The sequence below is a fragment of the Natrix helvetica genome (assembly GCF_964273705.1).
Source record: "Natrix helvetica genome assembly, chromosome: 5".
Lineage (NCBI taxonomy): Eukaryota > Metazoa > Chordata > Lepidosauria > Squamata > Natricidae > Natrix > Natrix helvetica.
Window position 1 is genome coordinate 79667531 of NC_138551.1, and position 25171 is coordinate 79692701.

At 41.0% G+C, this 25171-nt stretch overlaps 1 protein-coding gene across 1 annotated transcript; it reads right to left on the bottom strand.

The window, feature by feature from the left end:
* Nucleotides 1-525: 525 nt before the first annotated feature.
* LOC309392671 (lipase member K-like) lies at nucleotides 526-23787 on the bottom strand (the record flags this gene model as incomplete). The annotated part of the gene is made up of 11 exons (XM_081954099.1): nucleotides 23714-23787; nucleotides 16834-16864; nucleotides 13335-13438; nucleotides 12847-12964; nucleotides 12435-12633; nucleotides 10686-10795; nucleotides 9530-9666; nucleotides 7288-7434; nucleotides 5794-5865; nucleotides 2877-2945; nucleotides 526-759 (listed from the first exon to the last, which is right to left on the bottom strand). The coding sequence occupies exons 1-11, from the start codon at nucleotides 23765-23767 to the stop codon at nucleotides 526-528; spliced, it is 1275 nt and encodes a 424-aa protein (XP_081810225.1). The 5' UTR covers nucleotides 23768-23787.
* Between the last annotated feature and the right edge of the window lie 1384 nt (nucleotides 23788-25171).

A 25171-nucleotide genomic window follows, 5' to 3' on the forward strand; every position in this document is an offset into this window, starting at 1 on the left:
AAGATATCTTTATAATATACATCACCACCTAGAGTTATGCATAATATTACCACTTTATTAAGTCTATTAAATGTACACAGATTCATTATCCTTATCCTTCATTTTAAAACAAAGTATTCTAAATTATTCCATTCATATGTATATCAGTCTATCAGTCTTTCATTGTATCGTTATTACTCTATTTAACAACATAATTGTATTATCACTTATCTCCTTCAATTAAAACATACATAAAACATTTTTCATTTCCAGGTTTTTTCATCCAACCACTGATAAAACAAGTCCCACATCTTATAAAAAGGCAAAATAAACTCTGAGTAATATGTAAAAAGAATAATTTACGCATCCAGGCTAAATGACTTGTTGTGTATGGAAAACAAGTTAACAGAGATAAGAGTATGAATACACTGGATGGTCTTTCATCTTGTATGTAATCTGAAAGTTTATTAAAAATGGATCATGGGGGAAAGAGCCAGTAGAAAATTAATAGCAAATGAATTTCGTGTCATTGTTCACAAACATTTATCAAGGATTCCTCTGGAGTAAGTCCATTATTTCATAATACAATTTATCCGGCGCATCCATGCCATACATAAAATCCAGATGGTTCCACTGAGGAATAAATTTGTGGGAAATAAGGTTTTGAATTTGGGGGATTAATTGATTAACATCAGCCAGGTCAGAAAGCCAGTCATTTCCACCATTCCAAATTGCCGTTGGTACAGTCATAGCTGATATATTGTATTCAGGAGGTGAATCCTGTGTTTTAAAAAATGAAAAAGAATATGTGATATAGTCCTACTTCGCAGACCCAGAGAAAGAGATTATTAGCTAAATTGTGTGCCACTTTGCAAGAAGGGAAAGGAAAGAAAATGGGGCTGAATTCCTGAGTATTCATTAACTTGAGTTCTGTAGAATGCTAAGTACCGTATTTATTAACATTCCTTCCAAAGAGTATCTTCTCATTGTAATTGAGGATGCAATGCATCCACCCATACTACTGAGTCTCAAAAGAAGTTCACTGCTCCTGGTTGACCTACCTTCACCCTTTCCTTCTGTCAGTTATGTTTTACATTAAAGGTAGTCATGATATGAGGGAATTATCTTCTGAAAAGCTCCAGATGGGTTCAAAACAGTGAAAGGCACGATTGTCTCAATTTTAACCAGTTTTCACCATGTAAATATTGAGTTTGCCCATACAAATATACACACCTGCATGGTTGCTTATGTGTGTGTGTGTGTGTTTTCACACAATACTTAAAGACATTTGGAAAAGATCTCATGCCTATTATTTCAATTTCTGATGCATATATGCATAAGGCAAATTTCAAGGCACAATTTTGTATGATCTATAGCACTTTCAGTCTTAAACCTTCCATTATAAATACTCATATTTCTTAATTAAGGCCATTCTCTATCATTCTATCAATCTTTTATTTATTCATTAATTCATTCACTTACTTAACTTACTCACTTATTTATTTTGTGGTACTTATAGCATGCCCCAATGCCAAGAGATAAACTCAAACAAAATAATGCTACTTAAGAACAATATGGTAAACATAAAAAATAAAAGTCCAGAGGGGGACATGCTGTCAATCATCCAGGACTGAATGCACGTTGGAATAAAACTGCTCTAAGGTGTTTATGGAATTGCAGTAAGGGGAGGGGGCTTTGCAGACGAAAATATTCAAAAGGAGAAGTCAATAGAAGAAGTCCTGTTGTCTGGCCCACACCCCATGAACCTCACAGAGGGAGGGAGTTTGCAACTACTTCCTTCTCGATGACTGAACTGAAAATACAATTTCAGTAACAGAGCGGCCAATGCCTGGAATGCACTACCTGACACTGTGGTTTCTTCCCCAAACCCCCAAAACTTTAACCTTAGACTGTCTACTGTTGACCTTACCCCATTCCTAAGAGGTCTTTAAGGGGCGTGCATAAGCGCACCAGCCTGCCTACCGTCCCTGTCCTAATATTCCCTTGTATTCGTATTCATTTCATGTATACTTAATCATGTTTGTACTTATATCTGTCATCTAATTCATGCTTGATGAATTGAATTAAATTAAATTAATTAAATTCAGTTTTTGCCTGAGGTACCCTGGTGCCATATAATTTACGACTTTCACCACCACTTCGAAGCAGATGCAAACGCATACCGGCAGTCCTAGTAGAGATGCAGTTCTAAATTGGCAGGCTTGCTGACACATTTTGTACCAGCTGCACCTTTGAAGTTGTTTTCAAAGGCAGCCTCACAACAGAACATGTGCAATCAAAGGCATGAGTCAGCGGAGTTGGGCCAATGCAGAAAAGCCATTGGGATTTGATCTATGGTCAATTTCATCATGCAAAAAAGTGTTCTTCTACTCTAGGGCTGCCAAACTCACGTCGTCATGGTGGTGTTGCATAACGTATTGGGACTTCCCCCCCTTTGCTAAACCGGGTGTGGGTGTGGCCAGGGCGTGACGCATCTGGACCACAGGCTGACAATTTGACAGCCCCGTTCTACTCTTTCTCTCCACCTATCTATTTTAGTTCACTTTATGCGCAATTTCATGGAGATTCAAAAAGGCAGGGAGGGAGGGAGGAATTGCAAAGCTGGATGAACCTGGTTGTGTGCCCAATAGCCAAAAGCCAGGATTAGGCTATTCTCAAACAGCCCAATGGATCTACTGAGCTTTAGCACTGAAGATGAAGCCCCTTAGATGCAATTCTGGTTATGTAATAATAAATGGGCTCAGCTTCCAGAGTGGAGAGCATAAAATCACACGTGGGCTAGACGGTTGCAGAAGCTGACCAAATGTCCAATACAAGAGATATGTACAATACACATCATTACTAAGGAGATAACCATCTGCTGGAAAATACTTCACCTGTCCATAATGCAATCGATTTCCACGCCTTCCATGATCATAAGCTTGAAGTTTACCACTGTTGATGGCCTGCAAATATAAAGAAATCTCAAATGAACGTGTTTATTTATTTTTAATGGAAAGAAAAGAAAGAAGAACTTCACAAGATGAACCCAGATTCTATGTTTAAAGGTAGTCCTCATTAAGGGATCCAAAACTGGGACTGCTAACTTGGTTGCTAAGGGAAGCAGTTCCTAAATGAAACCGTGTTTATGATCTTACTTCAGCTTTTCTTTGCTTTACAAGCGCTGTGAGGATTGGTTCTAAAGTTACTTTTTCATACCCATCGTAACTGAGTAGTTGTCAAACAAGGCAGTTGCTAAATGAGGACTACCTATACCCATGATGGTGAACCTATGGCACGTCTGCCACAGGTGGCACGTGGAGTCATATTTGCTGGCATGGCAGCACTCAGCTCCGGCGCACATGCACATGCCAGCCAGCTGATATTTGACCTTCCGGTGGGCTGGGGGAGAGGCCGTTTTTCCCCTCCCCAGGCTTCAGGAAAGCCTCCGGAGGCTGGGGAGGGAGAAAACTACTCCCCCCATGCAGGGGTGTGCACGTACATGCGGGGGGGGTGTACATGTGCTGGGTGCATGCGTACATGCTTGGGGTGCATGCATACATGTGTGGGGGAGTCACGCACAATTTTGGCACACCTTTAGAAAAAGGTTAGCCATCACTGACCTATACTCTCAACTGGCAACAGTGTCTTTGGGGTGATGGGGAAGTTGAAACAGACAAGATATGTATCAACAGATAGCGTAATATAAACATAAAATATAGGAATAGGAATAATAATAACAACAATCCATGTATGCATAAGAGGGGCAGATCTTCTATCTTCACACTGCCATCCTGCCTTTTTGACCACTCCCTGCAATTGCTGATGATGACCATCATCTGTTAATATTTTTATTGGCCTTTTAAGAATTCCCTGTATTTTATTTTGCCACTAGCCAAAAAAAAAAACCCAGTAAGTTAGCATCGTTAACCTATTTTATACTTGAGGAACATGAAGAAGCTGAAAGAAGAGGGCTTTCCTAATGAGATTGAGCAAGTTCATGGCTGATACAAAGACTAGGGACTGATTGATTGATTTATATAAGTAAAATCTTTATTGTCATTGTACTTAAATACAACGAAATTGATTTTAACCTCACTGGTGCAAAATGATAACAGAAACGAAAAAAGAAAGAAAAAGAAAAAAACTAGCGTGTGCATGGAGTGATTGTGGTTGTATTTAAAAGTCTCACAGTCCAAAGATAGAAACTATCTTTAAACCTGTTTGTTCAGCTGGCTATACTATAGAAGTATATACTATACTTATACTTATATACTAGCTGGATACCCATGCTTCGCTGTGAAACCATGTGATTGGGCCAGCCCACAGGCCGGATGACTCACACGCTGGCCAAGCTCATGTAAAGCAACTAGCAGTTGGAACCGAGTTCCTTTCAGGTGGGGAGGGGAAGTAAAACATCTAGGGAAATTATTAAACAAATACTGTGACAGAGAAGGCTTATTCCCTAGGTTCTAATAGATGGCATTGTTTAACTGAAGGGATCTAAAGCTAATGTGTCATACGAGACAAACACACTATTGGAGAGAGGTTCTTCAAATAGTAGGCCCAGTGCCAGTATTAGATAGTAATCGGCATCTTGGATTGGCCCTGGAGACTAATTGGTAACCAATGCAGCTCATAGAGCAAAGGTGTCACCTAAACATATTGAACTATGCTGTTGGTTACACCATATTCTGGAGCAAGCATAACTGCCAGGTGGCAGCAGCCAAAAAAGCTAATGCAATCCTTGGTTGCATAAGCAGAGGCATAGAATCAAAATCATGTGAAGTATTAGTACCTCTTTATAAAGCTTTAGTAAGACCACGCCTGAAATACTGCATCCAGTTTTGGTTACCACATTACAAAAAAGATGTTGCAATTTTGGAAAAGATGCACAAAAGAACTAAAACGATCAAAGGTCTGGAAACAAAAATATATGAAGGACAGTTGCTGGATTTGGGTTTGGCTAGAGAAAAGAAGGGCTATGGGGGGGGGTGTCATGATAGCAGTGTTCCAATATTTGAGAGGTTGCCACAAAGAGGAGGGGATCAACTTTCCAAAGCCCCAGAGGGCTGGACAAAAAAACAATGGATGAAAACTAATCAAGGAGAGAAGCAACCTGGGATTAAGGAGAAATTTCGAACTGTGAGGACAATTAACCAGTGGAACAGTTTGCCTTCGGACGTTGTGGATGCTTCATCACTGGAGGTTTTTGAAAAAGAGACTGGACAGTCACTTGTCTGAAATGGTATGGAATCTCCTGTTGAGCAGAGGGCTGGACTACAAGACCTCCAAGGTCTCTGATTCTGGTTTTCAAGGGCAGCCCCATTTGGAGTACATTGCAGTAATCAATTGGTGAGGTGACTAGGATCTGAGTAATGGCTAAGGGGCCTCCAATTCCGCAACAGGCACAATTGGCAAACTAGATAAATCTGTGCAAAGGCCTTCTTTGAAAAAGGAGTGGAGATCAAAGCAATCTTCAAATTGTGCACAAATCATGAATGCGGAAATGCTCTCCCATTCAAAACCAAAGATGGAAAAACCTCAAAACTGGAGGGAAAAATATTCACAGCCACTCAGTACTCTCATGATTTAGCCTGACTATTTTTTCTCCCCATTCAGACCTGTACAGGTTTCAGACACTGTGACAGGACCAAGTTAGCATAACATGGACAGTTCAGGGTTGAAATATCTCTTAGGTATTATCAACAAAAGAATAACAATTTATAGCTCTCAAGAAAGCCCATCCTATCATTTCTTAAAGCATAATATATTGTGCCCTCCCAGGGTAACAATTTATTTTAGGGTATCTACCTGTTTCCAATGGATCATATTTTGCACAGATGTACCAGCTAGGGAATGTGAACTATACACATCAATTCGGCTCTAAAAAAACAAAAACAAAGACATCCTGTAGATTCTCTATCATGCAACCAAGTTAATTTCAGCTCAGGTTTTTTTTTTTATTATGTTAAGGAATCATGTGATTTCTTTCTTTGGTGGTATGACGCTGCATAAATCTAACCATTAATTTTTGCAAACCGTGGCTTATGGCAGAGAAGACCAAGTGTCTTAAAAATGTGCAAAACTCTGAGCTTGTTGGTTTTCTTGCAGACGTTTCATTAACCAAACTAGTAACATCATCAGTGCTAGTAAAGGGGTTGTCAGTTTATATTCTAGTGCAGGGGTATCACTCAATTTCATTGAGGGTTGCATCAGGGTTGTGTTTGACTTCGGTGGGCTGGGTGGGCATGGCTGGGGTGGCATGGCCAGGGTGGGCGTGACCAGCTTGACATCACTTGTGTTGGTGGCACCTGTGGTGGCCCAGGCGTGGCTGGGGGGATCCTTCAGCAGCCCTCTGCCAGCAAAAACAGAGCTCGGGAGGGCTGTGCATCTGTAGATATTGAAGTTGTCAAGTTTGAGAAATGCTGCCCTGATTGGTTTTGTCCTCCTGACATATGATCCTTCTGGCCTCCAGCCCCCAATCCTGTCAGAACTAATCCTTTGTCACCCCACCATTCTGCCAGAACTAATGAAGCTTCTTGGATGAGAAGCAAAACGCCAGTGGCCTGTGGAGCTGGCAGCAGAGTCAGACAGTGAGGAGGTTGGGGAGGAACATGGGCCAGTCCTGGAGTCTGGGGACGGTTCGGACAGGGGCTCTGCTTCGGAGGCAGAGAAGGGGCCAGGGGCATCTGGGAGTTATGTGCTGCCTCCGGTGCACACATGCGCAGAGATGCCAGAAAGCAAGAACAGTTAAGACAAAAGGGACGACTCGGGAGTAAGGCTTGGAGATGATTGGCCCCTCCCATAAGACATAAAGGAGGATCAAAGTCATATGAGCCTTTGCAGTAAGCAACTTTGTTCATTCTGGTCGGTTTAAACTCTGAAGCTCCGATTTGACTCTGTGCTCTGTGTGGCCTTGCAAAACTAATTGGCAATTAGGTCTTTGGCAGCGTTTCAAGGGAGATAAAGGTGGGTGCTTATCAGCCTTATCCTGAAGGACTGTAGCAGACTTCTGTTAGATTCTTTACAAACTATTTGTGACTCGTTACGGGCTGTGAATGAACATAATTCACTGCCATTGAAATAAAAAGAGAGTTTTTCGGACTAAGGGTGTGCCTTTTACTGTCTCAGGAAGCCTAGGTCAGAGCAGTCTTCCTCAAGGGAAAAAACAGTTGCCTTTTGAAAAAAGCATCTTTGAGAGGAACTTCCAAGGGTTACGCCTGCTGGGAATACTGTCCAACTAGTGGCATTAACTGTGAAAAGTCTTTAAAATGAAGAACATTATGCTGAACCAATGGTACTCACCATATTCAAGTTCTCCTCATTAAAACCATGCAATACAAATAATAGGTTGCTACAAATAGACACCAGCAACTCCTGACTGCAGACTTTGGTAGAAAACAAAGTACCAAAATATGTTTTGGGCAAAAATTCTTTATTTCCAAATAAGATCTGTAAAATTGCAGAGACATGAATATTAGTTATACAGGATATCTCCCACACCACCCCCTGCAGTTCTACAGAGAGATGATGCACCTGTAAAGAACACAATAGAACCAATACAGGTAGGCCTCAATTTAGAATCATTGATTTAGTGACCGTTTGAAGTTACAATGGCATAAAAAAGTGACTTATGACTGTTTTTCACACTTATGACCATTGCAGCATCCTGGTGATCATGTGGTCAAAATTCAGAAGCAACTGGCTCATAATTACAATGATTGCAGTGTCCCGGGGTCATGTGATCACCTTTTGCAACCTTCCGGCAAGCAACCTCAATGGGGAAGTCAGATTCACTTAATAACCGTGTCACAAAATGGACTGAGCCCACTTAAGAACTGTCTTGCATAGCAACAGAAATTTTGGGTTCAACTGTAGTTGTAAGTCAATACATATATACACCTATGTATAGGAAAATTCTCCTTTTTAGTAATATTGGCTGTGTGTGTGTGTGTGTGTGTGTGTGTTTGAGAGAGACAGACAGACAGACAGAGAAAGAGAGAAACAGATGACAGAAAGATGGATGAATGAATGGCAGGGAGGGAGGGAGGTGTTGTGTCCGGGCAGATGACGTCAGGGAGTTTCCCCTGACAGCCGGCATCTGCACTAGCAACAGCCAGGTCGCGTCTGATTGGCTAAGACGCGACCTGGCTGAGAGCGGGGAAACTCTGGCTTGGGGATTGGCTGGGTCGTCTGACAGCTTCGTATAAATAGCTGTCAGACGATCCTTGCATTGATTCTCTCCTGTATTTGACTGTGACTAGTTTTGTTCAATAAAGTTGGTTGGATTCTCCTCACGACTCCGCTCGTTTCGTTCGTATCTAACAGGAGGGAAGGAAGGAAGGAAGGAAATACCTAAACCAGTGATGGTGAACCTATGGCACGCGTGCCACAGATGGCACACGGAGCCATTTCTCAGGGCACACGAGGCGCTGCCTGTCAGCTGGCCAGCGTGCACGCGCGCGCTGGCCAGCTGAGTTTACCTTTTTAAAAGCCATTTTTCGCCCTCCCCAGGCTCCAGAGGCTTTATAGGAGCCTGGGGAGGGCGAAAAGAGCCTCCCCCGCCCTCCCAGAGGGCCTCCAGAGGCTTCAGGGACCGTCCGGAGGCTTCCCTGAAGCCTTCGGAACGCTTAAAACAACCCTCCGAGCAAACCAGAAGTCACTTCCGGGTTGCTCGGAGGATCCTTTTTAGCACTCCCAAGGCTTCAGAGAAGCCTCCGGACGGTCCCTGAAGCCTCCAGGGGGGGTGGGGGAGGCTCTTTTCGTCCTCCCCAGGCTCCTATAAAGCCTCTGGAGCCTGGGGAGGGCGAAAAAAGCATGTAAAAATGGGGGGGTCGCGCGTTGTGCGCGCATGCACACTGGGGGTTTGTGCATTGCATTATGGGTGCGGCACGGCCGCGCACGATCCCCCTGCGCTCCCCCCACTTGTGGCACGCGAGCCCAAAAAGGTTCGCCATCGCTGCCCTAGACCAAAGGAAAATTTATTTATTTAATTTATATGCTGCCCATACCACTGTCATGTGACCATGGGCAGTTTAAAAATAGCTTCAAATTAAAGGGGGGAAATGAAACATTCAATAGTAAATAAACAGAAATTAAATATGGTAAATCAAAACCAGAATACTACAGGGTGGAGCTGGGTTCTTCTTCCTAATCCATCTCCAACATGGAAGGCTGGAGGTGCACTAGTATCACACACACACACACACACCAACATCAGGGCCCCCAGGTCAGTTGGCCCAGTCAGGTTTCGAGACTCTTAGGGAAGGCCAAGAGGGTGGGGGCAGATCCCACAATGTTTCAGAGGGCAGGAGCCACAGCAGAAAAGGTCCTTCTCCTGGACTCTGCTAGTCCTTGACTGACAGGGTCTGCAGCCTACCCCCTTCTGCCAGAATGAGTGGGATGGACCAATCCCATTGGGGTTCCTCAGGCATCCAAGTAAAATGAAAATGCCCTGTGTCCTAAGATTGCAACAAGACCAAATTTCTAAATCTTACAACTTTCATATAATGAATACTTACAGGCCAAAATCACCTAATCCACATACCTTAATTTCTAAATCGGAAAGATTTGCAAGTTTGACCAAAGGTGTTTTAGCATTTTTAACAGTAGCAACAGGTGCTAGAGCCATATAGAGTTTGATTTTGGAAGCCAGTTGTTTATTGGATGAAAAAGCTATAAAAGCTGACAAAGAGAAAAAGAAGAGAGAAACAGCTTGTGAACATCAGAGTCAATTGATTGCCCGATTCCACCCGATTAAATAAAATTCCACCTGATTAAATACGATTCCATCTTTGAAACACTTAACAACTAGCTTCTCGCTAAAAGCATGGAGAGGAAACAGGATGAATCCCGAATTAAGCCTCCACGGAGATGCGACCTCACTCTGCCCTCCGTAAACCTTGGCTAGTAAAAAGAAAAAGAGGCAGCTACACAAATTGCTTATCTTGTTGTTCAGCACAATGTGTGCTCTGGTTGTTATGAGGACTTGGAAATGCAACCCTTTGATAACAATTCCAAGTTGTCACTTGCTTGACTGGCAGGTTTCCCCCCCCCCTCTTTCAATTATGTCAATTTTTGGAAGCTGTCTGGCTGAAGTCCTTATAGATTTTTTGGCAAGGTTTTTCAGAAATGGTTTGCCATTGCTTCCTTCCTAGGGTTGAGAGAAAGTGACTGGCCCAAGGTTGTCCAGCTGTCTTCGTGCCTGAGTCGCTGTCACTAAAACACACTAGATGAGGGGAGTCAAACTCGATTTCATTGAGGGACGCATCAGGGTTGTGTTTGACCTCTGGAGAGGGGGGAAGCATGGGCGTGGCCAGCTTGACATCACTCATGTGATCAAATGCCACTTTTGCTAGTAGTTCGTTTTGCTAGCACTCTGCCACCGAAAACAAAGCTCCGCGTACAGCCCTCACGAGCTCCGTTTTCACTGACAGAGGCACCATGGGTCGGTTCTTTGCTGTTTCCAGGGCAGCCCTGCGGGCCAGGTCTAAGCATCCCATGGGCTGGATCCAGCCCACAGGCCTTGAAGTTGACATCCCTGCACTAGATGTACTTCCCAGTACTGTCCTACGTATATATGCATATTTATAAGAATGTTTACTTGAGATCAGTGGGACTTACTTTCTGGTAAATATACATAAGATTGCAGCCTAAGACAAGAGCAGCCCCTTGGCACAAGGTTGGGCATCTTCTGAACTTACCAATGGTGGTTCCTTGGGAGTGGCCGATATAATAAAGTTGTTGCTGCCCAGTTTTCTGCAGAACAAAATCTATTGAGGCTGGAAGGTCATATTTAGCCATCTGATCATAACTGGAAACAAAAGCAAAAGTCCTCATTAAGCTTTGACGAATTAGTACAGATAGTCCTCGATTTACAGCAGTTCATTTAGTAACCATTCTAAGTTACAACAGCACCGAAAAATGTGACTTGTGGCTATTTTTCACACAACCGTTGTGGTATCCCCATGGTCATATGATCAAAATTCGGATGCTTGGCAACAGTCTCATATTTATGACGGTTGCTGTGTCCCTGGATCACGCAATCCCCTTTTGTAAACTTCTGGCAAGCAAAGTCAACGGGGAAGCCAGATTTCACTTAATGATGCTGTTACTAACTTAACAACTGCCGCTATTCACTTAACAACTGTGGGAAGAAAGATTGCAAAATGGGGCAAAATTCACTGAATAAATTTCTCAGCCACAGAAGTTTTGGGCTCAATTTTGGTCGTAAGCTTAGGACTACCTGTAAAACAAAAGTCTCTTTAGTGTGGGAACAAAAGGTGTTGAGAAACGGTAAAGGAGGTTTCCTTTACAGCATTAATTTATTTTCCCTAAGTGGGCTTCAAATGCAGAAAGGTATTTTGGAGAAACCGTTGTAAAGGAAATAAAAGGCAGAATTCTATTTTTGCTCCAAAAAATTAGAATCTGCTCTATATCTTTTCTGTTGGGAGTGGAATAAAGCAAACAAGCCAGCTCTTATCAATATTTAGACTAGGTCAGGGATCCCCAACCCCAGGTCCGTGGACTGGCACTGATCCACGGCATACCAGCAACTGGAGCACACAAAAAAACAAAGCAGGCAGCACATGAAATCACACCCCCTCCTCTCCACAGAAAAACCTCTCTCGATGGAACCGATCCCTGGTGCCCAAAAGGTTGGGGGATGCTGAACTAGATCTCATGCAGACATGTGCTGTTCTTGTCCAGAATAGGAATGAAGGGAAATAAACAGAGGTGGTATTCAGCCGGTTCAGACCGGTTCTGGAGAACCTGTAGCAGACATTTTGAGTAGTTTGGAGAACCGGTAAATACCACCTCTGACTGGCTTCGCTCCCATCTATTTGCTGCCTCCCGAGTCCCAGCTGATCAGCTGGATCTTCTTTTGTTGCCCTGAACAGGAGAACGGAGCTGGAAAGCAGGTTAGTGGGGTGGGGAGGGAATGGTGAGCTTTTGCAGTAACCTTCCACAGGAGAGGGGTGGGAATGGAGATTGTGCAGTATCCTGTCCCCAGGAGTGAGGAGAGAATTGGGGATTTTGCAGTATCCTTCCCCTGCCATGCCCACCAAGCCATGGCCACAGAACCGGTAGTAAAAAAAAAATTGAATCCCACTACTGGAAATAAGGTAATACACTTAAAATGTTCTGAGAAAACTGAAAAACAAAGAGACCCAAGAGCATCCAGGATTATGCTTTAGAGCAGGGGTGTCCAAACTTGGCAACTTTAAGACTTGTGGACTTCAACTCCCAGAATTCCCCAGCCAGCTCTGGCTGGGGAATTCTGGGAGTTGAAGTCCACAAGTCTTAAAGTTGCCAAGTTTGGACACCCCTGCTTTAGAGAGAAGAAGGCAGCCCAATTGATAATAGCCTCAAAGACTATAAACATTCCCAAGCATTAATACAATTCCAGCATGAAGAGACTTCTGAAATTCAAATTGCTTCTATCAGGATACCTGAATTTCCAAAACTCCTCAAACAAAGGAGAAAGAGATGTGTGATTCCTGGACCAGGTGTTCCCTCGGCTATTTCCTAGCCAGACATCATAACCGGCGTCTGCTAGCATGAAAGCCAGACTATTATGAGGAAAATTTTTGTACCAATCGGCAGCATCCACCAGCAAACCATGCTGTAGAAACACTACTTGCTTTGGACCTGAAACAAAGCAGTCACAAAGGCATCCTGTTATTTGGTGCTTCAGGTAATCTTTGCAAGACTAATATAATTTGTAGCAGAATTATTCCAGTTTAAATGGTTACTTCCTTCTCCATATTTGCAGAGAGGCCTTGAGTCCGGAATTTCGTTCTTTGCTGAGAAGCACATTCACCTTACAATTGTAAAATGACCCAACTTAGTAAGAATACAAACTTGTGGCTGTGTTGTTTTCTCTGCCATGTGGAATTCTGAATAAGTTGAGAATATAGCCATCTTCTGTAACCACATAATGTTCCTCAAGAGGATATTTCCAGTACTGAATGATCTGTTTCTGCAAAAAGGGAAGATGACAAATGCAATCAGTTCATCAAAGTGATGAAAATGTTATATTATGAATAAATCTAATAGACTATTTCAATGTAAAGAAATATTAAGATGTATAGATGTGAATAATATGACAAATATACTAATACAGAAACCAACACCTATAGATAACTACAAATATTATGAACATTAAAACCCTGAACATGGCAACAGCTAATCGAGTTCATTTTAATTCTGGCAAGATTGTCAGTCTTTGAAGGCCTTCCAGCATATTTTTATGAGTCTTTAGAAGACCTTAAAAGTAGATGTCATCCTTGCTTCAGCATTATTCCAATGGAATGTGCTGTTCTGAAAAATCCCTTGGAGAAGTTACTTACTGAATTCAGTCTGGCTTCAGGATTAACATTTCCATTCAAAATTTTTCCTTCAACTAATACAGGCCAATAAAGTAAAATCAGAACCAGCCACATATTCGGTTTACCTGTAATTAGAAGATTTGGGTTTTTGTATTTGATTTGTAAGCCACCCATCTTAAATGCAAGATTCTGGGAAGCTATCAATGATTAAAAACAAAATAAAAACAACAGCAAATCAATAACATATATGAGATTTTAAAAATCAACCAACCCATCAATTAACATAGCCATAGTATAGGCTCAGTCACATACTTGGGATCAAAGCTCGGTAGCAAAACTAGGCCTATCATCTTGGGACAAGTCTAATCTCTGGAAGACTGATGTTGTATAAGTTAAATCTGTGATGGCGAACCTATGGCACACATGCTAGAAGTGGCACACAGAGCCATCTCTCCGGGCATGCCAGCCGTCGCCCCTTGCTCTTTTGGGTTCCTTAATAGACAAGACCCATAGCATGCCTCTCCCATCAGAACTAACAGGATTGGGGAAAGAGGAGCCACGTTGCGATGTCACAACGTGCGGTCTCGACACTCTGAGACCACCGTTGACACTTTTGCCGCTGGACGGTCCAGCTGGACCTAAACTGTCCTGTAGAAACGGTGACCAGGTAGACAAAGCCTTGCTGGTCTCAGGGACATCGCAAAGTCTCAAGGGAAGGTCTTCAAGCCGGCAGTAAACAGGCAGCCCCCAGGCTGAAGTCGGGACGCTCCGGAAGGAAGTGAAAAAGAGAAAGTGAGTCCATCTGGTGGGAATTTTTTACTATTTTGGAAAAACTGCCCAAAGAAACCTTTTTTTTAAAAAAAAGCTAAATCAGATCCTCAAGCAAGAATTAAGCTGCGGAATTAATTAATTCTGGATTGCATTGGAAAGCTTTTTTTCTTTGTAACTATATTTTGTGGGTTGAAATGCTCGTAACATTGTTCATTTCTTCTCTTAAAGTGAACGGATCAACTTTTTTTCCCCTCTGCTCTTTGTTACTTTATTTTTTGATTCCTGGACTAAAACCTTCTTTAACAATCCTTCCTATTACTTGTTATTAAATTTTATTAAAGAACTTTATTTCATTTAAGCCTGAGATAGTGAAAGTGGAAAATAGCAACTAGCCACTCGGAAGTCGGAAGCTGGAGTTTTTGAAACAATGTATCTCTCATTTTTTTCTCTTTGTTTTCACTGACTTTGTAGCAGAAGGGTTTGTAAATTGTTTATATAAACTGATAAAGAGTCAAGGGCACAAATTGTTTTTACAGGTGCCTGTGAGAACTATTTTGGCAGGGGAGAGAAAGGGGGAAAAACAAAATAAAATAGAACCCTTCTCTTTTGAAGAGCACAAAAAAAAACCTTGTGCTTAAATTAACCTAAAATTAAAAAAATAAAAGAGGCTTGGAAGACTAGAGTGGCAGTGGCTATTAGTTTTTCTTTTCTTTTCTTTCTTTCTTTTTGGAAACATGGATCAATATTCAAAGGATGTACTGTTAAACTACTTATGTATTGTTAAACTAGTAAAAGAAATCTGGATATAGATTGCAAATTGTGACCTGGGAAAAAGACCTATAAATTTTACCAACAAACTTCTATTTAGGTTTTGTTATAAAGGAGTAATGTTTTATTCTATTTTTGGGGGGAGTGATGAGAGGAGTTGGGATATAAATAGAAAAGGACTTTTAGCTAATTATAATAACAACAAGGAAATGTTAATGGATATTGTTTAATAATATATACATGCTCTGGTATTGGTAAAAGCAACCTGGATATAATATTCTAAACAGCGGGGGGGGGGGAGCTTAGAAACTTTATTAATTGATTTTTTACTCAGAATATGTCATAAAAGTGTAATGTTATTGGAGGATTTTTGAAATAGCTAACAAGTGCCATTATGTGGTTGTGTTTTTAAGTATGAATAAGTTCAGGCAGAAGCACGTTCAAATAATTGTAGTCAAATGAGAATTGTGATATATTGATGGTAAGATATATAAAGATTTTTGATTTAAAGTGTATAATCTATGATGAACTACAAGTAATGACTATGGAAAAAATGCACAAAAGTTATTTGTAACCAATCAACACGCTTTCTACAAGATGTATTGAAGGATGATTCTTTTTTTGTGTTTATGTTCAATTCAAATAAAATAAAATTCTTTTTTAAAAAAGAACTAACAGGATTGGTAAATGTAACTAGGAAGAAACAGTCCCACAAGTAACCCAGGCCTAAGCCATGAAGTGCTTTGTAGGTAATTACCAGTGTCTTGAATTCTAGTCTAGTCTAAAGAACAAGAAGCAAGTTACTGTATTTTTCAGAGTATAAGACGCACCCTTTTCCCTCAAAAAAGAGGCCGAAAATCTGGGTGCGTCTTATGCACTGAATACAGAATTTTTGGCCTCCCAAAACCCTGCCCCCTTCACCAAAATGGCTGTGCAGAGCCTGTAGGAGGCTTTCAGAGAACTCCTGGGGCTGTGGAGGGCAGAAATGAGTGAAAAACGGGCCACTTTTTGCTCAATTTCCCCCCCCCCCGCCCCCAGGAGCAGTCCATAAGCTCGTAAAGGCTATGCATGCAATTTTTGTGACAAAAAAAAAGCCAATTTTTGCACAAAACAGGCTGTTTTTTGCTCATTTGGGGGCCCACCCCCTAGAAGCATTCTATAAGCCTCCTAAAGGCTATTCATGCTTTTTTGGGGGGGGAAAGGAGCCCGTTTTCACAAAAAACGGGCCGTTTTTGTGAGGTTTGCAGAGTGCAAAAACTTTTTTTTAAAATTTGCTTCTTCAAAACCTTGGTGGATTTTATACTCCGGTGCATCTTATACTCCGAAAAATACAGTAACTAGATTTTCTCTTGCTTAAATCAAATTCGAACCAAACACCAAAGGTTGAAATAATTCTATTAAATCTTCCATTAAAATTATACCATCAAGGATATAAATTAGTATTTAGAATTAAAATAGTAATTATTCTAAAAAGAAAGAAAGAATTTGCAATGGCCAAAAGAAATGGTGCATCTCAGTTTCTATTTCATAGCCTAGTGAATGTTTTTTTTTTTAAAAAAATCATCAACATTCTCATAAAGGTTTGCTTGGGATGCATAGTGGCCATCATTTTCCCACACATACATTTTCTACTTTATTATCAAATATAGAGGAAACCCAGCAACACACTGTTGCCTAAAATCAACTCTGCAATCTTTGGAAGTGAATTTCAGGAATTTAAGTTTGCATTCATAGGAACCCTGATTCTTCAGCTTGCAATTTAATTGTAAAAAATATCCATTCAATTGCTATTTTAATAGATATTTATGTGTAATTGGACCCTCTGTCCAATTCAATAGTTTGTGCAAAGATAGAGAAAAAAAACCATGAAAATCGTTCAGTACCTGTAGCTATTTTTCTCTATACAACATTCATCATAGAGAAATGCCATGTAATATACATTTATGTTTTATTTATACTTGGATAGTTCAAAGGAACTTACCAGAGAATATCAGTTGCTTGGAAGGTCCAACCTGCCAGATTCAAAAAAATAAGCTAAGTGAATAAAAGCAGAGCAGAAATAACACAGGTGATATCAGAACAAAGTGGAGCCACAGTTTTTCATAATGGTTAGTTTCGACAAATGATGCTTTTTTCTTGATAAACTCTACCTTATATTTTAACTGTAGGTTGGGACAGAACAGGAAAAGGAATGTAAAAGAGGTCAAATTTTTGACATTGTAATATTTTAGTACTACAAATAACAAGCCATACCAGAGATTTACAGCCCTGTTGTAGTGCAAATCTTAATCGCAACAGGTTCTGTTCGGTTATTTCCTCGTCCAGAAAAAATTATGAGATGCTTAAGAAAAAATTTTGTTGGACAAAGAATGCTTGACATTTTCAATTAATGTGCTTCGCAGAAAGGTTAGGTCATACGTCAAAGGTGCTATTTGCTTTTCTTCCTTTTGAAACAATAATGTTGTCACTCAGCCTATTTAGGTTCTATTACTATTACTAAATAGTAATAATAGCAAAATGCAAGCCAGGTCCTTTTGCTTGGCTGCATTTTAAAAGATTTGTATCATTTACAAAATGTATATTATCAGTTTCTAAATCATTCCCATGAAGCTTGCAGTCTTTTCCTTCTGGCTAATGACCAATTGGTTCAATATTCAGCAAAAAAAAATAGTGACCGAGATAGTCATCCACTCATACAGATCTATGTATTAGCATGGAGCCTACTATCAAACTGGGTTCCTTAGTTTGTTATATTAGGCTTACACCAAGGCAGAGGTGGGCTGCTGGGGGTTTGCAGGGGTTCAGGAGAACCTCTAGCTAAGATTCTGTGCAGTTCGGAGAACGTCCAAATCCCACTCCTGGCTTGCCCCGCCCACCCTGCCCTGCCCCTCCCCGGAGTCCCCACGTGGCTCGTTTTGGATGCAGGTAAGTGCAGGGCATGCACAGAGGCTTGGGGAGGGCAAGAAATGGGCCTACTGGAAGTTCAGGCCTTCAGAGGGCCTCCGGAGCCTGGAAAGGCCATTTTCACCCTCTAGCTCCAGGAAAGCCTCTGAAGCCCGGGTAGGGCTAACCCCCCACCCCACCCCGCTGTGGTGCATGAGGCTGACTAGCCCATGCCTACCATGGTCACGGCCACCCAGCAACTGGGCAGAGAACCCCTTGCTAAAAAATTTGAAGCCCACCCCTGCACCAAGGATTGGAAATCATAGGGTTCTGGAAAAATAGTTCCTATTAGCAACAGCCAGCAGTGTCTGGGGGAGTGTCCAAACTGCAAGATGGTGGATAGAGATTGTGGTTTACCAATATGCAATGCAGCTAGGTTGCCATTACAATGCTGCATTCTTCATCCTGTAGATTCCCAATCCCCACCATTGGCTTTAGAGAGCTGGCAAAGATATAGGAGAAGAGCAGGCAGAATGGAGGGGCTTAGAGTTGTTACATTGCCACAAACGATCCAAGTCCAAGCCCTCTGGAATTCTATCAACCCTGATCTGATGCCAATTTAATAGCAATTGCAATACCACTTAGACTTTACAGCCCTTTCTAAGCAGTTTACAGAGTCAGCATATTGCCCCCAATAATCGGGTCCACATTTTGCTGACCTCAAAAGGATGGAAGGCTAAGTCAATCTTGAGCCGCTCAGAATCGAACTCATGGGGTGAGCAGTGAGTTAGCCCTGCATTTTAACCACTGTCCTTGTTCTGACCTAGACTTCCCCAAACTACGAAGCAGACCCCTTGTCCCGACAAAAACCTCTTTTATTAATTTCTGTGAATTCTGCTCATTCACACCCAGCAAAGTCCTTCAAGGGAGGATTTACAGTCACAGACCTTATCTGGCTTGAAGAGCTGGTAAGCCGATATTTGCAAAACTTGGCAAGGGGTCTCAGAGAGTCACGAACCAATTAAGTGAATTAATTGTCTTCTGCAAACTCCACTCCTCTTTTGCTCCTCTTTTATTTCCTCTGGGAGGGGCCATTCATCATCCACCTGTTGCCTTACTCCCAAGTCGACCCCTGTTCTTTAGCTGTTCTTTTTGTCTGGCAACTCTGCCCATGCACACACTGGGAACAGACTCCAGCTGTTTGCCTGCCTCACTGATGTCTGACTCTGAAGGCAGCTGATAACTGGCATACGGCTCTGCCCCCCTCTCTGCCTCCAACACAGACCCCTCATCAGAGCCTTCCCCAGCCTCCAGGACAGGCCCATGTTCCTCCCCAACCTCCCCACTGTCCGAATCTGCTGCCAACTCTTCTGGCCACTGGCCGGCCACAACACTGTTATCCCAGCTCGATAATAGAGTCTTGTATATAGGCATGAGCAATAAATCTTTTGAACTGCAACTTAATGTATCGCCCTGATCCCTTTGCACCTGAGCAATGAGCTATGTTGGAAGCTTCCTCTTGAACAATGCAAGTAGTCCTCAGCCTATGACCCCAGTTTTATTACCTTTCTTGCCTTAATTATTAAGTAAATCACTGCAGTTGATAAGTTAGCAACCTGGGTTGTTAAGTGAATCTGGCTTCCCCCTTGACTTTGCTTGTCAGAAGGTCGCAAAATGGGATCCCATCACCTTGGATCACAGCAACGGTCATAAATATGAACCAATTGTCAAGCAACTGAATTTTGATCATGTGACCATGGAGATGCTGCAAAAGTTGTAATTCTGAAAAATTGTCCTAAGTTACCTTTGTTGTAACTTTTAACAGTCACTAAATGAACTCATTGTAAGTTGAACACTACCTGTATTTGTCTGTAAAACAGTTCCTGTTAGCGCTAGCTCAAATTCAAGATGTTCCATTTTAAGTATAAAATGGAGAATTTGGAATGCAAAACAGGATCTGGCAATCATTCAGAGTGTGTTGGATATGAGGCAGGTCTTTCAAGATGGAAGCAACCCTCTTGGATTCAAAATATTTCTCAAAAAGGTTTGAAATGACGCCTTTCGATATGGAAATAGCAGCCTCACACTCAGAGCCAATGTCTCAAACAATATTTTTTATTTTATTAATTTCAAATATTTACAGGGCTGCCCATCTTAAACCAAACTCTTGGCTTATAATGCAAGATAAAAATAATATATGCCAACAATGCAGAGGTGGTATTCAGCAGGTTCTGACCAATTTTGGAGAACTTGGAAATTTTGAGTAGCTTGGAGAACCGTTAAATACCATCTCTGACTGGCCCTGCCCCTATCTATTCTCTGCCTCCTGAGTCCCAGCTGATTGGGAGGGAGTGGGGATTTTGCAGTAACCTTCCCCTGCCATGCCCACCAAGTCACGCCCACCAAGCCACGCCTACAGAACTGCTATTTTAAAAAATTGAATCCCACCACTGCAACAATGAGATAAAAACACTAAAACAAAGAACAAAAATGATCAGGCCCCACAGCTTAACTTTCCAATACAGCCCAGAATTGCACCCGAATCTGAGTTTTAAATGCTTTTTGGAAGGATAAAGTCCTTCAAATTCAAAACTCGGGAGTGGGATTTTTGGGTAAGGGATGTTATTAAATAATCTATTATTTAATGACTATTCTATGTATAGTGTGGTATTTGTTCGGCGAAATGAAACATTTGTGTAAGAAAAAGATAGTGATGCAAAAGATACACAGGTTACACATAGACATACTCATGCACACATGCATGTACCTATTTGTCCAATATTTTAATAAGTTTTCTAATTAAACAAAGAAAAAAATTAAGTAATTAAAACTAATTAAAATTTTCATACAGAATAAAAATTAGCAAGATCTAATATTTAGAATTAAAAAGAGGAGAGATGAAAGAAAGAAGAACAAGGACAAAAAAGCACAAAACAAAGGAAAGAAAACATGAATTATAAAAAGTGATTTCTGATTTTCTTTTACATCAGATATGTGTATAAACATAAAATAACTTCTATGGTTACAGCATTGTTTGCAATAGTTTCAATAAAGAATTATCATAATTCACTACAGTGCAGCCACCCCCTATATAATTTATGTTTGTAAGCATTTCTTTGTAAAGCCACAAGTAACTTCAGGTCTTCAATCCATTCCTAAATGTATTTTTCCAACATTGAAGCAATTCAGATCTGTAATGCCTTGCACTCCTTTTTTAAATAAGAATGTTATTAGTTTTTTAAAACATTTATAGGAAAGGGTAAGTAGATACACAAAAACGTTTGACAGCTACATCGTGCCAAAGGTAGAAATCCCCCCAAATCTCACAACTTTTACAAAAGAGAAAACCAAAAAGTAAAAGATAAACAGTAACAGCTTTTTGTTTTACATTGTATCAACCATATGTTCAATCATCTCTTGTGTCACTTCCAGCAATTACATTATAGCAACAATTGCAATAATGTTTCAAATATATTTATTTTTGTGACCTGAGTCTTTTCAATATTGCTTCCTCCCCCCAGTCTTCTGGCAGAGCCACGGCCCCTCCCTCCTTCATGTCTTGTGTACTGTCCCCTGTTTCATCTAGGAGAGCACTGTATTTTTTAATGAAGGCCTCTGCCTCTGCAACTGTATTAATTCTAATTATGCTGCCCTCCCAGAAAATCAATATTCCTTCTGGCAATAACCATCTAAACCAAACTCTTTTATTATATAATTTCTTTGATAAAGAGGAATACTTCTTCCTCTTATCTCTTATTTTTTTCGGAATTTGTTTAAGAATGGTTATTTCTTTATCTTTATATTTTAATGGTCCCCCCCTTTGAGCTCCTAAAACCTCATCTCTTGTAGTCTTCCTAAGAAATTTAACATGTGCTTCCCTTGGAACATAGTGTGTTCTAGCATATGCTGAGTTGATCCTATAAACCAAATCAATGTCCCACCACAGCTGTTCTTTATCTCTTTTAATATATTCTGCTAAAATTGTAGTCATAATATCCTTAAGATCTTCATCTTCTGTCTCCGGTAAATTTTGAAATCTAAGAAAAAAGGACATTCTTTCAAGGTCCATCTTTATCATAAAGTTTTCAAGTTCTCTATTCCCCTTCTGAACTATCTTAACCTCCTCCCTCAACCCAGCCACGCCCTCCTCCATCACCCCAATCGTTTGTTTATTTTCTGTTGTTTGCTGTTGTGTTTCTCTGAGCCGTTCATTTAAGTCTGCCAATTGTTTTTTCAGTTCGTCTTGTCCCTTCATAATAGTTTGAAACATTTGAGCAACAGATAAGTCCTTTGAACTCTCTTCAGTTGTTTTTGGTTGTAAAAATGAAGCAGTTTTTGTCTGTTGCATAGTCGGGCTAGACGTAGAAGATGTCGGCGCTGAAGATGCCTTCCCAGGTGGTGGCTTTTGGGGCCCCATGTTAAGTTCAGAGATACCTATAAATCTTATACAAAAGAAATGGCATCTGTGGAATGCACAGCTGGGAGAGATCGTGGAGGCAAACAAGCCCAGAAGTAAAAGTTAATCCTCAATCACAGCTCCAAGCCAAAGGATAAGAATCAAATACTCCAAATCCAGAGGGACCACATAACAAGAGAGGCTCCAGGAGATCTTCAGGGTATAATAATAATATAAAGCCAGAAATTCTTTCAAAGGGGAAACTTCATTCATAAGAGCAAAGAAGAAGGAGGAAGTTGGCCATCTTGGCTCCACCTTCACAGGGGACCAGGGAGCAAAATATCCAAAGTTTCCATAAGGTTATTTAGAAAAGCAACTCAGCAGTCATCTCTTGCAATTGTGATAAAAGTCATTCTCCCATTGCTAGTAGAAGTGAACAGTTAACTTTTAACTCTCTCTCTCCACTCCGAGATAGAGAGATGTTCTGAATGCCGCCTTATCCGAGGGGGTGGTGGAAAAGCCCCCCTCCAATCTTGCAACTTCAAAAGATTGAACCCACAACTTAAGAAAAGCTGCTGTTCGTCAATTAGATGAGATTAAAAGAGATTGAGGTAAACTTCTCACCTCCCACGCTTCAGCTGTGACTTCTGATTAGTTCTTTCCTTCCGGAGTCTGTTCGGTGAAGGCACACAGCAACGCCATGCACCTCACATGCTCCCCGGCTCCTGAGGCGAAGCTGGAAACCTGCCCGCGGCTGCTGCCGATCCCAGGGGGTCCAACAAGCCGCCCTACGGCAGGGGGACCCTCCAAGGCCCCCTGTGCTCCTAAAAGGAGCCCGCCGGAGAGACGAGCAGCAGACGAGAATGTCCGTCGCCTTCGGGGACAGGAAGTCGTCCAATGCCTTGCACTTCCTTGATCTGTGACATGCACCCCAGTGGCTGACCAAGCATTTAGAAAAATGTTTTAAAGTGAAGTTTCATTCGGACTAGTCAGCAATGGCTACTGCTGAATTCAGATGAGACAGTAAAAAACTGCTACAACAGCCAATTTCCTTTTCAAAAATAGCCAGTGTAGTATACTGAGATCCAAATTCAAGTTTAACCCTCACCTAAAGAAGCTCATTCATTCAGTGATTTTAGATCATTCACCATCTCTTCTCAATTTAACCCACAAGATTATTTTTGTTGGAAAAAACTGTCGATTTGCCACTGCCACCCGTTTGCCGTGGCCCGTTTGCCACTGCCACCATGGCCCGTTCACCACCACAGCCTGTTCTAGAACAGCTGATCGGTGCCACACCAACCCCCTCTCCCTTCCCCACCGCAATATTCGCTGTATAAAACATTTCTACCCACTTTGGGGGGGGAGTGCATCTTATACTCTGAAAAATATGGTAGTCAGATTGATTGTATTGGTATTGGGATGTAAAATCCTAAACAGCTCTTCAAAGAAGGAAAATATGATAGAACAGATTAAATAGAGTTCTTTTGAATGCAACAGTTCAATTTGCTAGTCAAAGGTTAACTTTACCATGATTCTCTTCTAACCACACTAATTACAGGTAACTGCAAATAGAACATACCAGAGAATGTTGCTGCAATTTTCTTCTATTTTTTCCAATTTCTCTGCATATCATTTTTCCCACTGGTGATATCTTGAGCTAAGCTTCTCATTTTGGACTGACGGTAATACAGATCCCCATCAGGCACTTTCCAGACATATCATGCTTCAAACTCTAAATTATTTATGTATTTATTTATGTATTTATCCATTTAATAATTTTTAATTGTTATTATGTATGATGTTTTTGATATGGACTGTACACCGCCCCGAGTCCCTTTTGGGAGAGGGGGCGGTCTAGAAGTGCTAATTAAATTAAATTAAAAAATTAAATTAAAATTAAATTAAAGTTGTTTCATGTTGGCTCAGAGTTCTGAAGGATTTATTGCCAACATGAGATTGACAAGAACAATCTAACAAAATGTTACTCTCCTCTGAGGTCAACGGTAATCTGACAAGATTTGGAGATCTTGCAAGCCTTTTTTTAAAATAGCAACTTGTGCACCAAATCTGCTGTGGTTTGAAGCAAAAAATTTGCCAAAGAGAATCCTAGACTTCAATTTGAATATTCCAAAGTGTGACATTTTCTGGAGACACATAATGTTGTCTCTAGGTCAGCGGTTCTCAACCTGTGGGTCGGGACCCCTTTGGGGGTCGAACGACCCTTTCACAGGGTTCGCCTTAGAGCATTGGAAAACACATATTTTCGATGGTCTTAGGAACTGAGACACCAATTTGATGGTTGGGGGTCACCACAACATGAGGAACTATATTAAAGGGTCGTGGCATTGGGAAGGTTGAGAACCACTGCTCTAGGTGATAGGGAAATATTGAATGTATTTGGTTTCTGAATTAAAAACTTAAAAAATTGACTTTCCACGAACCTGTTGATATTTTTAAGTGTTTTAAAATGTTTTACAACTTAGTGCTTCATTTTTAAAAAAAACACTCTTAAATTATGGTTCACACAATCATCATTTGTGATGATTTCTGAGAAGTCTGTAGTAAAATTGCAAGCCCTGGTCACATGATGTCTCATTTAATAATCTGCAATGATTTGCTTAGAGTTGGAAGTGACTTCGTAAGTCGAATATGGTCATGTGATTTATTTTTATTTTTTTTTGCTTAGCAACTATTGCACTTAGTGATGGAGCTGTCATCTCAATTGTGGTCTGTAAATGAGAACTACCTGTACTCCCACTGTGGCCTCCTAGTGTTTGCATTATGTTGTTTCAGTTACAATGTGATTTTTGCAAGCAATCTTTGCATGAGATACTGTTAAATTATGATGCTCTCAAAGATATCTATGTTCTTTAGAAGATAAAATGTTCAGATTTACAAGATTGTTACTTCCTTATGAATCCAAAGGTCATGCTGCTTGTGTTTGTCATAGGGTGATACACTTCATAACACAATATCTTTTAATTATTTTATTTTATTTAGTGCGGATTGCATTCCCCACTTTCCTTTGCTTTATTAA